The sequence below is a fragment of the Apiospora kogelbergensis genome, assembly GCF_038363985.1.
Source record: "Apiospora kogelbergensis strain CBS 113332 chromosome Unknown utg000001l_segment0_segment0, whole genome shotgun sequence".
Lineage (NCBI taxonomy): Eukaryota > Fungi > Ascomycota > Sordariomycetes > Amphisphaeriales > Apiosporaceae > Apiospora > Apiospora kogelbergensis.
In genome coordinates this window covers 5,715,097-5,728,594 of record NW_027117418.1, presented here as the reverse complement: position 1 = coordinate 5,728,594, position 13,498 = coordinate 5,715,097, and the positions used below count along the sequence as shown (strand labels likewise).

The 13,498-nt window shown below is 54.7% G+C and overlaps 3 protein-coding genes across 3 annotated transcripts; all 3 read left to right on the top strand.

Annotated features, from left to right (window-relative positions):
- Positions 1-795: 795 nt before the first annotated feature.
- PG998_001841 (sumo conjugating enzyme) lies at positions 796-1,512 on the top strand (the record flags this gene model as incomplete). Its single annotated transcript, XM_066868659.1, has 4 exons — positions 796-830; positions 910-1,070; positions 1,147-1,170; positions 1,256-1,512. 4 exons carry the CDS (start codon positions 796-798, stop codon positions 1,510-1,512), a joined length of 477 nt encoding a protein of 158 aa, XP_066737074.1.
- Positions 1,513-2,484: 972 nt separating this feature from the next.
- Positions 2,485-4,757, top strand: PG998_001840 (asparagine synthetase; the record flags this gene model as incomplete). Its single annotated transcript, XM_066868658.1, has 10 exons — positions 2,485-2,510; positions 2,621-2,671; positions 2,725-2,750; positions 2,819-2,845; positions 2,906-2,941; positions 3,014-3,351; positions 3,402-4,154; positions 4,209-4,492; positions 4,544-4,648; positions 4,715-4,757. The coding sequence occupies 10 exons, from the start codon at positions 2,485-2,487 to the stop codon at positions 4,755-4,757; spliced, it is 1,689 nt and encodes a 562-aa protein (XP_066737073.1).
- A 903-nt stretch (positions 4,758-5,660) lies between these two features.
- Positions 5,661-8,960, top strand: PG998_001839 (Tyrosine-protein phosphatase non-receptor type 6; the record flags this gene model as incomplete). The annotated part of the gene is made up of 6 exons (XM_066868657.1): positions 5,661-5,741; positions 5,808-5,915; positions 5,980-6,287; positions 6,437-7,712; positions 7,767-8,324; positions 8,391-8,960. The coding sequence occupies 6 exons, from the start codon at positions 5,661-5,663 to the stop codon at positions 8,958-8,960; spliced, it is 2,901 nt and encodes a 966-aa protein (XP_066737072.1).
- Positions 8,961-13,498: the final 4,538 nt, after the last annotated feature.

The window sequence follows — 13,498 nt, the reverse complement described above, 5'->3', positions numbered from 1 at the left end:
TTCTTGGTGATTTTTCAGATCGTTTGGGAAGTGAAGTCTTGGTGCAATTACGTCAATTTTGGCTGGGCGGAGGAGCAGATCACGTAGTCATTCATACCTGGTGTATGATTTCTGAATACATGTACTTACTTGCCCAATGTATGATATGATGCCTCTGGGAGAGGATACACAAATGCAGTGGGGTCCAGCTGGAGTACTTGAGTAGGCGCTGCTAACGCCGAAGAAACAAGAGTAAGGTCATTGTCAAAACTGCGTCCTTGTAGGTTAGGCCCCGACAGTAAATAGCTTGTATACTGGTTGCCTCGAATACAAAGAAAGACGGGATAGCAAATGGTCGCTTGTTCGTTGCATTCGCCAAGTATCTGAGTATCTGGGTTGTTGCGAGGTAGGCACGGAGCCAGCCGTCAAAAACGCCCATCGCGACGTTCACGGCCTGCCCCAGGCAACCAACTAACTCTTTACTCTTTGTACACCTGGATTCTCTTGGTTTGATTTTCATCCAAATCAACTGTCACGGCCCGCCTTACTTTTCACCTCCTTCTTCCACCTCACCCTCCTCCCGCACTCTGGGCAGAAGAACTCTGGGCAGAACTCTGGGCAAGAAACACACTTACCCACCACCATCAGCCTGACTGCAAGGTCCCTCCAAGGCCAGCCTACCAGCCCAGCCAGCCCACTTATTATTGATCAACCCGACGCCCGACCTGCCTGTCTCTATTCGCAACCTTGCCTCATACCCTCTGTTTATTGCAGATCCCGGCACTTTGCGACAACCTCGCCGACACAACTGCAGCCATGGCCCTCTGTCAGATGCGCCTCCAGGAGGAGAGGTATGTTCTCGTCGTCGTTTGATGCAAACTGCATGGTCACAAATGCATCTTTGCCGTCACTAACATGGAGGCTCGCTAGAAAGCAGTGGCGGAAGGATCACCCGTTCGGCTTCTGGGCCAGACCCCTCAAGAACAAGGATGGTGTCATGGACTTGAAGGTTTGGGAGTGCGGCATTCCTGGCAAGGACAAGACATTGTGGGAGGGCGGTCTGTTCAAGATGACCATGACTTTCCCCGAAGGTAGGTTGCAGCGACCGTGTCGAGGCCTTTCGAGGCCTTTGCGAAATTCACTACTGACATGCGACACACTTCTCAGAGTACCCGACCAAGCCTCCGAAGTGTAAGTCACCTCCTCACGCCGCCGTCGCCGTCCGCCTACCGGCCCCGTCGCATCCAGGATGTACTAATAGATCGGTGCAATGCAGGCAAGTTCAACCCACCGCTCTTCCACCCAAACGTCTATCCCTCCGGCACGGTCTGTTTGTCGATTCTCAACGAGGAGGAAGGCTGGAAGCCCGCCATTACTGTGAAGCAAATTGCCCTCGGAGTCCAAGATCTCCTCGACAACCCGAATCCCGAGTCACCCGCCCAAGCCGAAGCCTACAACCTGTTCAAGAAGGATCGAACTGAATACGAGCGACGAGTGCGTCGTGTGGTTAAAGAGAATGCCCCGGGCTCTTAAGATGCCAGCTACCCCAATCGGCCTCTGTTCATGACGCAGGCGAAGGGCACAAAGGGCATCCCGAAGAAGTGAACAAGAAAAAAAGAGAAGCAGGGAGAACATGAGATTTCGAGACCCGGATAGGTCTGGCGTTTTTGGATGCGCGATACCAAACGTGATGCATTGTTTGCTTTTGACTCGGGAGTTTCTCTGCCGAAATTCTACAAGGGAAGGAGATGACACATCTAGCCTTTGGTCAGCTACGGAAGAAGGGCGTCTGGCATAGATCGAGATTCGTCGTCGCCGGGTTATTCTCACGATGTTTATGACTTTCACCTCATTTTTGTCGCATCTCGCTCATCACGCCGTCTGTCACGTACTTGAAGAAAGTGGAGTTTACCCGCATGTTTAGTGTTTGCGTGCAAACCCAGTAGCCAGGCCCCAGGTCGGTGAGGAAAAGCATGGTAAAAGGCGACTGTCATAGTAGGTCCTTATCAAGACGATGTTAGGTAATTCGTGTCTCGGCTTGACTGGTGGCCGTCGACTAAGCATGCAGGTTGATAAGCCAATCCAGGCCGGCCGGTTTCGGCGACGAAAGCAAGCTGGCTGCTGGCCCTGGAAACGAAGACGGGGCCCGGACGGCCAGGACGGCCAGGGGAAGCACTCAGCCCTTCGGCCACAGGAATTACTCATTACTCAGCTGCAGGCGAGGAACGGCTTTGAATTTTTATATGACTCTTTGCCTTATCAGTGAGACCGGTTGCGTAGCTTGAACGTGAGTCTTGGCCGCGTGGGGCCCTGCTCTACTTATTGTTAGTTAGACCATTTGCAGGCAGCCTCTCTGCAACTTAAGGTCCAGGCCAGTTCACAGGTTTCCGTTAGCACTCACGCGTTTTCCTCTTCGACAACTTTATCCTTGTGTAGAACAACTTGACACTCTTGTTCCTCTTCTTGTTTGGCCATAGACGTTTACGAGTCCGCAAACAAGTCAAAATGTGTGGCATCTTTGCGTGTCACTGGTAAGCCAACCAAAATCCAACCCGGCCTGTCGTCACTACCTACCCTCCCGCAACGACCCCGCCAAATATCTGATTCGCGAACGCCTGCTAATATTTGGTCTCGCGCGCAGTCACCCCGACGTGCAGAAGTTCAAGCCAACAGCTCTGCGGCTTGCGAAGCAGTAAGTGATCCTACTCTGATGCTCTGGGGCTTCAATTGACTCGTCATCTATAGGATTCGGCACAGAGGCCCCGATTGGAGTGAGTCACTTGTGTCACGTATCGCCAAGTGCCAGGGGCGGTTTTTGGCTAACCATTGCGCCCGCCAGGTGGAAGTGTCATCTGCAACAACACAAGTATGGCCAGCCAACTCCTCCTCTTCTGCCGAGACTCACACTAACCTGTCTCTATCGCAGTCCTCTGCCATGAACGTCTCAGCATTGTCGGTGTGGGTAAGTTGCCTTGCGATGCGCTCCTTCCCCCTCCTCCCCCATGAACGAAAAGCTCACACACATGGCCACCAGAGTCTGGCGCCCAGCCCTTAACCAACGAAGACGAGACCATTGTTCTCGCTGTCAATGGCGAGATCTACAACCACAGGTTAATCCGAAAGAACCTGAAGACCCCCTACCACTTCAAGACGACCTCGGATTGCGAAGTCATCATTCCCTTGTACATGCAGTATGGTCTGGATGCGCCCAAATACTTGGACGGCATGTTCTCATTCGTTCTGTACGACAAGAAGCTCGACCGGACCATTGCTGCGCGTGACCCTATCGGTATCACCACCTTCTACCAAGGCTGGTCTTCGGAGCAGAACAACGCAACTTACTTCGCTTCCGAGCTGAAGTGTCTCCATTCCGTATGCGACAAGATTCGCTCATTCCCCCGGGTCACGTATTCGACACCAAGACTGGCGAGACTACCCGTTATTTCCAGCCCACGTGGTGGGATGGCGCCAAGGTCCCCGAGACACCCCTGGACCTCAAGGCCATCAGGGAGAGCTTGGAGAAGTCTGTACGAAAGCGACTCATGGCTGAAGTCCCTTACGGTGTATTGCTCTCCGGCGGGCTGGACTCCAGCTTAGTTGCTTCTATTGCCCAACGCGAGACGCAGCGGCTGAGGAAATTGGCTCTTGCTGCCAACGGCAACGAGGAGGCAGAAGAGGACCCGGACAAGGGCGAGGGGCTGGTCGGAATCGACAACGACAACCAGTTGACGACGCAGACGTTTTTGCCCAAACTCAACTCTTTCTCCATCGGCCTTCCTGGATCCCCTGACAACGAGGCGGCAATCAAGGCAGCCAAATACCTTGGAACCAAGCATCACGTCATGACCTTCACCATTGAGGACGGCCTCAACGCACTTTCTGATGTCATATTCCATCTCGAGACGTATGACGTGACGACTATCCGTGCCTCGACGCCAATGTATCTGCTGTCGAGGAAGATCAAGGCCATGGGCATCAAGATGGTGCTCAGTGGTGAGGGAAGCGACGAGATCTTCGGCGGTTACCTGTACTTCCACGCCGCGCCGGAGAAGAAGGCCTTCCACGAGGAGACGGTGCGCCGCGTCAAGAACCTCCACCTTGCCGACTGTCTTCGAGCCAACAAGTCCACCTCGGCTTGGGGACTGGAGGCTCGGGTTCCCTTCCTTGACAAGGAGGTTAGTCTCGTTAATTCTGCAATCTTGCCCGACCACCCGCTAACACTGTCATAGTTCCTTGAGCTCAGCATGAACATCGACCCCCAAGAGAAGATGATCACCAAGGAGCGCATAGAGAAGTACATCTTGCGAAAGGCGTTCGATACCACTGATGAGCCCGAGACTGAACCGTACCTGCCCGACGAGATCCTCTGGAGGCAAAAGGAGCAATTCTCAGACGGTGTGGGCTACGGCTGGATCGACGCTCTGAAGGACAACGCCGAGTTGCATGTGACGGACGAGATGATGAAGAACCCCAAGCCTGAGTGGGGTAACGACATCCCCGATACCAAGGAGGCGTAAGTCTTGTCGTTATTGCCATTTGTTAGCAACACTGACCGTAGATGCAGGTACTGGTACCGTTGCATGTTTGACGAGCACTTCCCTCCTCACTGCGCCGAAACTGTCATGCGATGGACGCCTACTTGGTCGAAGCAGTCGGACCCTAGTGGACGGTAAGTGAACTCGGGGGGTTGCTTTCGATGCAAGTGTGAACAGAACTAATGGCATGTTTGTTACAGGGCCATTTCCACTCACAACGACAAGTATGCCACGGTCCAATAGCTGCGGTATATAGCCGCAGGGGCTTGTTGAAGACGATGGTGCGAGGGACACTGGACCCGCCACCCGGGGTATCCTGTTCTTGGGCATAGGATAAAGATGTGTACTTGTACCTGTTTCAACGGGTGGATTTAGCGGATCATGGCCTGAAAGCTGTAATGATTGGAGTTTTGGGGGTACGCGGAGGGGAAAAGAACAAGAACACTGGGCGATATAGAGCTGTGGCTATGGTGGACAATCTAGACAGCATGGGTTCCTAAACTCGCAGACCTGGCATTGCCAATCATAGCAGGTTGCACTTTACGACACACATGGCGCAACTGACTTGTAAAGTTCCCCGGATCGGTGACGGTGCGTGTGGTCAAGCTTCTCGATGCCCCCTGGCAGAGCCCCTGTAGCGGGCCAATCGGAGGGTGGAGGAGGGTGGCGTGCGTGCGGCGAATCAAAGGCAGGCGGGAGAGATGGGCCGGGGGTTCGGGGGCTCTGCAAGTCGGTTTTGCTTCACCGACGACCCTCAGCCGCTAAACCCGATTCTGATACCGAGGGGTTGTCATCGCGAAAAGTGGCATGCCGTTTGGCCGCATTCACAGCCTCGATTTGGCTTGCTCGGTATCTCTCGAGCCCTCGCCCAGAGCCGGAAATAAACACGTGGGCCTCCCTCTGTCTTCCGGGAAAGCAAATCTGTCGCTGGCCCCAAGCTTGGTGCGATTGCGATGACTTGACGTTCCGCTTCCTTCGTTTTGAAGGCGACAAGACCCTTTTGCGGCGCCATGAGGTGACAACCACGACTTTGCGATAGCATCGCCCGTCCCCATTATCCGCCAAAGCTGCTTGCCTCTACGGACTTGCACGCCAACCACCTGCCTTTCATCCGATCTGGTCCGAGACGGCTGACTGCCACCCACCATGGGCGACCAACCGCCATATGTCACGCTGAGGACGCGGAGGCCTGCGGATGGGAATAGCATGAGTAGCGGGGATTCTGCCGTACGTGGTGAAGTCATGCACAGTGTTCAACGTCGGATTCGATCAGCTCCACTCACCTCTGCTCAGTATGGCTCGAGTGTTGGAGACGACAGGACGCCGTCGGCCACGCACGACATCAGTCGCGTCAGCTATCACGTCAAGCACCTGTCCGACTTTGCGAAATCGCTCGAGGATGTGCGTTCCCCCCCGGCTCCATTCAGGACACCCCGTCATGTACTAACGACGGATCAACTGGCAGTCTGCTGCGCGAGCATTCCCGAACCGCGGCCGGTCGCAGCGCTACAACAAGGTGCAGGCGCTGCTTCTCCACTGGCGATCTGACGACTTATTCGTCTTGCCCGAGCTCGAAGACCTCGGGCAGTGTCTTCGGGAAGACTATAGCTTTGACACCGACACGTTCGCGATTCCGTCGGACAACTCACACTTGGAGCTCATGATGAGGGTAGGGTCCATGATCAAAGAGCACGAGTCTACTGACACCTTGTTCATCATATACTACGGCGGCCATGCTCGGATTGACGACTCGCGGCAGAGCACGTGGTGCGCGTAAGTCAACGTTGAAAGAGCCCCTTTCGCATTCTGACCGGCTTACTCATCTGTTCTCGCGACGCAGAGCTCGAAACCCGGACTCGCCATGGCTACAGTGCGTTCATGCCTCCCATCACCGCTGTCCTCAGCCGCTAACCAGGCGATAGATGGTCTGCTATCCAAACCCTGCTGGAGCGGTCGTTGTCTGATGTCCTCATCTTGCTGGACTGTTGTGCTGGGGCTGCCAGTGCGACGTTCCCTAATGGCAACAGCACCACCGAGACAATATCAGCTAGTAGCTGGGATGCCATTGCTCCGGACCCGGGGCGCTACAGCTTCACCAACGCCTTGATTGAGGTTCTGCAAGAGTGGAAGCACAGGACTTACTCCGCCGCTATGCTACACGCAGAGGTGCTTGCGCGACTGAAGCACCCACGCCCTATCATGTTGAATGGAAAGCACTTTGAAGCCCGGTCGACGCCAGTCCACTTCATGATGACATCGAATCACAAAGCTCCCAGCATTGAGATGTCGCGCATGGTGGGCGAGGACATGCGACCGCCATCGCCTCCACAGGAACCCGAACCAGAAGTACCGACACCCACCGGGCGATCTAGCGGTCCACCGGAGCTTGTGCCGGCAGAGCCCACCGAAGACGTGCCGCATGTTATGATATCGCTTGCCCTTGAAGACAACCAGAGCCTAGATATCAACGCCTGGGAGAGCTGGCTTGCGGCGTTCCCAGCAATTGCCAAATACGTCAAGGTGCAGGGAGTCTTCAAAAGCCACTCTACGCTCATGCTGCTGTCGTTGCCGGTGATGATATGGGATCTTTTACCGGAGAATCTGGCGACTGACTTCGTCGCTTTCATACGGTCAAACAACCTGGCAGTTTCCAAGGAAGGCGTGCCTCGCACTGTCGAGTCAGAGATACGAATGCCGGGCTCGGAGGCAGAGTCTGGCTCGATCTTCTCAGGGACCACGATTATGACAGGCCCTTGCAGCCAAGGCAATTCGTCACCCAAGGGTGTTGCCGTTCCCAGCCTACAAGAGACTAGAAACACGCCAACCACCAGAGCACCAGACTCAGTTTCCGGTAGCTCGGTGTTTCCGTCCAACCCATCGACATCCCAAAGCTCTTTCTACAAGGAATGGCGGCCTGGCCCCTTTGGCCCACCAGGCCGGAATTATACGGCACCGCCGACGACAACATTGGCAAGGACAACCACCAATGACGCCATTTCGAGGACCATGATACTCAACCAAGCACGCAGCTCACGGAAGACGTACATCACATCAGGTGACAGCATCCCCGAACGCCCGCGCCTTGCTCCGCATGTAGAAAGCCGCCTGGAAAATTACTTCCAAGAAGACCCGGCTCCAACGGTGGCAGTCAAGGAATTCTTGGCATCGAACCTAGGGATCGAGACGACCGACATCGATGTAAGAAAACGCAAACGAGGCATTGGAATCTGAAATCAACTAACGGCTCTACAGATCTGGTTCTATCACCGCCGTGAGCAACAGCAAGTGGCCGCGAGGTTACAGAGTTTAAGCGTAGACAGCCAGCAAAGAGTCCAGGCAAGTGATGGTGCGCACATGATACTGCCTGGGCATCTGAATCAGTTGCTAGAAACGCTCCTACCAACCCAGATGCTCATTGTCGACCTCCGGGCTCCGGTAGAGTATCAACGATCACACATCCACGGGGCTATCAACTTCCGCGCACCCGCCTCCTTCGTTCAGCGAGCAAGCTTTGAAATGATCGAAAGGGCCATTGCCGACGATTCCAATCGAAACACCTTCCGTCGATGGCCGGAGTTCAGGTGTGTCGTTTTTTACGACAGACACATCGAGTTCGCCTGGGAATGTCCCGCAGCGGACGCTCTCATTCAACGATTCAAAGCCCAAGGTTGGAGTGGGCATGGTTTTATACCAAAGGGACATTACCGCGAGTTCTCGGCCTCTTTCGACAAACACATCGGAGGCTCCAGGATGAGTGCCAATGCTGGCAAGCACTTGGAGAGCCTGAGCGAACGTTCGATGGAGAAGCAGGTTCGTCTTAGTACCAACCAGCTGGGCTTGGATGGCGTTCAAATCAAACTGACATCTGCTTCACAGAAGGACAACCAACAAGACTACAGCGACTGGTTGAGACTGGTCAAGGATGACGACCGCGCTGCCTCTACCGAGCTGGTGCCCGCAGTAAAGGCTGAGCGTATGGAAGCCATGATACGACACCAGAAGGATCTGGAGGACGAGTTCGAGAGACGCCTGCCCTCGCTGTATAGGAAGGCCCTAGATCACGATGTGAAAACGCTAGAGAACGAGCCGGTTGAGAAGTGGGACCGCAAGGCGCCCTTGGTCGAGCATCTCTCGAGAGGCTTGGAGAAGATGCAGGAGGCCGGCGGCGGCGGCGGCGGCTCAAGACACGGCTTGCCGAGCTACCCTGAGAAGAGCCGGGATGTGCACTTTACTGCCGACGATTACGATGTGATCGACACGGACCACGAACATCTGCCGAGTGACGCAGCCTACCAGCAAAAGGCCGCATCAGCTGGAGCGAGTAAAGCGCCCTCTTATTCGTCCGACAATGCAGCGGGATCATCAGGCGACACGCAACAGAAAAAGGGAGCCTCGACAGGTGGGCGTGGAAGGAATATCTTCAAGATGCTACGAAGTACACGGTGAAGGGAGTCTTGGTCTTGCGAGCGAGGGAGCATGGTGTGGTACCTTGGGGGAGCGGCGGCAAGTTTGAATGGGAAAGGGAGTGTTGGCAGGCAAAACCACATCAACGGCCACGGCCGTGGCCGTGGCGGGAACAACATGACATTTGTCAGGTACCTGCATCAGTCTCTTACCTGACTGTCCCACCACCAAGGCGGCGACGCAACATTTGCCGGAAACAGTCGGCCTAGCGGGCATGGCGTTACGATTCATCTGGATTTTGCTTGACATGTTGATCGTTTAGAGAGACAGACTAGAGCCAGTCTGCGTTATCGTCCCTACTTGTGTCGCCCCAAGGCCCTTCAGTCTCGAGGCCCCTTCCGCTTGTGACGTTTAAAGTTTGGCAACTGGCAATGTTTCGGGCTTCGTCCCAAGAAGCAGGACCAAGAGCCATGCCCAAGGGGGCTTAGCCAATACCCTGAAAAACCCTCCGATGTACAGTAGAGAAGAAGGTTGGTCATGGGAGGCTAGTCTAGCGATCTTCTATACTCATCTCCAACGGCGGCGTGTCGGCGGCGACAGCGCGCAGCGTTCATGTTGGGCCACGGGGCAGTCTCTCGCATGGCCGAGGTGATTTGAGATATTGTCCACAGCCAATAGGGGGAACCCAGGAGCCGGTGTTGCTGTTTCCACCTGGCTGGGAACAAGCTGCTTGGACAGCCATGTGCGTTCATCCTATGTGTGGTTCTACGGCATATCGCATTGAGCGGGTGAAGGGTCTGCTTCCAGTACGGATCCGGCTTTCGCATCCATCCATCCAATATTTGTCATTCGCCAACCCGGTCGGTCAGTAAACAGCCACGTACAGTAGGACAACGACCAGGACAGGCCGTGTTTGCTTGGAATTTCCGTGGCCTTACTCGCCAGAGGCCGTCATGTCTACAACCCACAAGTCAGGTAGGCGAAGATAAGTAGCCCTGGACCATGTTGTTGCGGTGATCCTTTTTTTGCCGGGCGGCCCTGGTTGTGAATCAACCCACCCGTCGTCCCTAACCCGGGCGCCCCCCTCCCCCTCCCCTCCCCGAGTGTGGCTTGTCATGTCACAGAAATGCTGTTCTCTCACACCCCCGTTCCACGAAGCCCCCTGCTGCCGCTGGCTGGCAAAGGCCCAGGCCGTGTCCCCCCCAAGCAAAGACAAGGGAGGAGAAGAAGAAGAAGAAGAAAAAAGAGGACTGTCTGACTGACGGACTGACACACAACGACACACAAAACACGGCCTGGCGTGGCGAAGCCCACACAAACTAATGTGTCATCCGTCACTCTTCTTCTTTTTTATCCATAATTTTAAGCTTAACCAATGCGCAAAAGGACGAGGTGCAGTCGAGAAAGCGAGACATGATAGGGAGCAAAAGGGGAAAAAAGGAAAACAATACAGAAAGAAAGGCAGAGAGAAAGGCAGAGAGAGAAGCTGTGCATTCATAACACGTACATAAAGCGAGGCATATGGTTGTGCAGACCCATGCAATAAATACCCTTGTGTACGTGGGGGCAGATCGGGTTCATCACATATCGTTCTTGATCTTCTTGCCCGTTGCTGTTCTATCTCGCTTCTGGAATCAAAGCCGAGTCCCTTTCCATCCCGGAAGCCCAGACAGCAAGGGAACAGGGAAAGGAGAGAGCGCAGGCGCGAGCAGCCTACCGGAAATGGGCAAGTGGGAGAGGCTCAAATCAAGGGACGCCGACATGGTTCGCCTGGATATAGTGCCATATGTATGTATGTGTGTATGTATGTCTGCAAGATGATGAAGGGCCGGCCGTCGATCATAGGTTACAATCGCCCTCCTCTCCGCTCTCCGTCCCAAAGATGACAGGAGTGTGAAAGGGTGTCGCTGGGTCGTAGTAAGCCTCGGAGAAAGAGAAATAGGCGGGGGCGTGTCGCTAGCCCGGCTGCCAGTCCCGTTGGATTTCCTCTGTTTCGACAGCAGGTGTGCCAATCTCGGTCCACTCTCCCTATTCCGCTTGCAACTCACCCCCGCCAACCGCCCCGATTTCCGATCTTGACAGCTTGATTGTCAATCGGGACAGGATCGGTTCTAGAAAACCAGTCGTACATAAGTCCTGGCTGGGCCGCCGAGTTGGCAGTTGCGCAGTCTGTACTCGCACGAAAGAAAGAAAGAAAAAGCGGTTTGTCAGGTGGCAGTGCCAGAGCGACTATAGTAGGTCAAACGCGAGAAACGGTCTACGGTCTATGGGCGACGGGGTCTGAACACCATCGGCCGAATCTGTGCTGTGCCCCCGGCTTGGCTAGGCCCATATAGCAACAACTCAATCATTCAAGACCAGATGGGGGAGGGGCATCAGAGTTCGTCCCCCAAGAACGTTAGCCAGCTTGCGCGGTAGCAAGATGCTGGTTGTTTTCGTGACACCCGGCCTGAGTCGGGATGTCAGCCCGTCCTGTGGTGAGACGATTTCCGGCGCAGCACAGCCTCAACGGCGTCATGGTCCGTCATCAATTTGATACTGGGCCACAAGGGGGGAAGGCCGCACCTACCTATTGCATACAAGGGGGTGGTGGGTGGTGGGTGGTCGGGAAAGAAAGAAAGAAACAGAGAAAGCGACGCCAGGAAACAAATATGGCCCAGGAAAAACGAAAGTGATGACGATTCATTAGATATCCCCCTCGCATCACACGTGTCCCGAGGAACGGCCTGACATGGACCAGAAGGAAGCTTAACTCCATGGGGCAACTTGTTCGCGGCACCTGGTCGCAGAGTCGCATTGAAGGGAACCCTTCTCCATAGAAACTGCAGCATGTCAAATACTAATACAACGTAAGCGGGAGGATCTGATCTTGGTTTTGGAAGTGAGAGAGAGAGAGAGCAGAGAGGCAGGATTCTGGGAGGGGGCGTGTGTGTATGCACAGCCGAGCAAGAGTAACAAGGGTCCAATTACGGCGAGCCGAACAGTGGGCTGTTTGTTACCCACTGCCCACGCGTTCTGCTTTACCTGGTGGCCCCTTCGCCTGCCCCTTCGTGATTCTGGAGATGCGATTCGCGGAGCCAGCGTTGCAGGCAATGTGACGTGCTGGGATGTCTGGCACTTCGGCTTGTACAGTGGAGGCCCGGCCAGCAAGCATTCCTGTCGCACATATATAGACTCATTGACGACAATTGACAGCCGCCGCTTGGACCTTTATCGGAGATCTTGACATGTTTCCATACAGTACTCTGCACAGTGGTCGTCGCTGAGGACACACAGGTGACAAGGGAAGGAAAAGAAATAGAGGGAGAAAAGAAAAAAGAAAAAGAAAAAGGGCTCGGCCCACACTGGCTGATCAACTCTCAACTGCCTTGCCTGCCCGGATCTTTTTTTTTTTTTTCAAAAAAGCCCTCACGCCACCCCAGGGACAAGGACCAGGACCATTCCTAGCCTTGGCAAAACTCGGACTCAGTCTGTGTTTCCGAAAAAACATATATGCTTGGCAGATATCGTAGCTGTCAAGATGGAGGAGAAGGAAAGTGTGTCCCCCCATTCCCGAGTCATTCGAGGTGTGTGCGTGCTGCTGCATAAACACCAAGAGCCTCAGGTCGTCGCTGTCAACTGGTATACTTGTCGTATCAGCCCTGATGACAGTCCCATACCACCTGCCTGTACATACACCCCGTTCCAAGGAAATAACGATTTGTGCCTAGGTTTGGCCAGTGAGCTGCCAAATCTGACCAAGAAACGGTTCTGCTATAGACAGGGGCTATCTGTTATACCCTCGCCCACCATGCGGGATCGCTGACAGGGCAATCAGTCGCTGGCTTCGCTTGTCACAGCAGCAGCAGCAGCAGAGTGCCCTTCGCTCGCAAGACGCACATGTTTTGGGGCATATACCGGGAGTTATGGCGCACCATCGTCCTAAGGACACATGGGGGTTTTCCAAGTTGGCGTAGCCAAGGGATACGACGCCGGTCGAGTACAGAGAACGGCGTACACATAGGACGAGCAAATACCTGCCAATGTAAACAGCGTAGTAGTTGATGGAGAAAACCCATGCACACACCCCTCTCTTCCCAGCGGCCATCAAAGTACCCCGCTGCTGCTGCTGCTCGAGGGACTGGCGGCGGATGTCAGAAATCGTGCAGGACATGCCATACATACACCACCTCGGCCGGGCTCAACACCGTCATGAGACCCCCTCGGGGCGGGAGGAGTTGTGCGCCAATTGATCAACCTGACTCGACTTGGCCTGCTGCATCGGTGTGGCTCCTGAACAAAAGACCGGGAAATATAACCTTTGCAGGCCCTGGATTGACAGGCTCTTCCGGGGGGGGGGATGATTCACGCCCGGGCAGGTGAACTTGGCAATGGAGCGAACTGACTGGTGGGGCTGGGCGGAAGATGCCATGGTGAACCGGGCCTGCAGCGTGATGATGCATCCACCGCCCGACTCGCGACCTACATATTGTCATGCACGCTACAGCAGCCTCAGATCTCTCCGAGCCCTTCCAGAGATCAAATGTGACGAGTCGGATTCGTACCAAGTGCGGGTGCGGTAGAATAAGGCACATGTCATA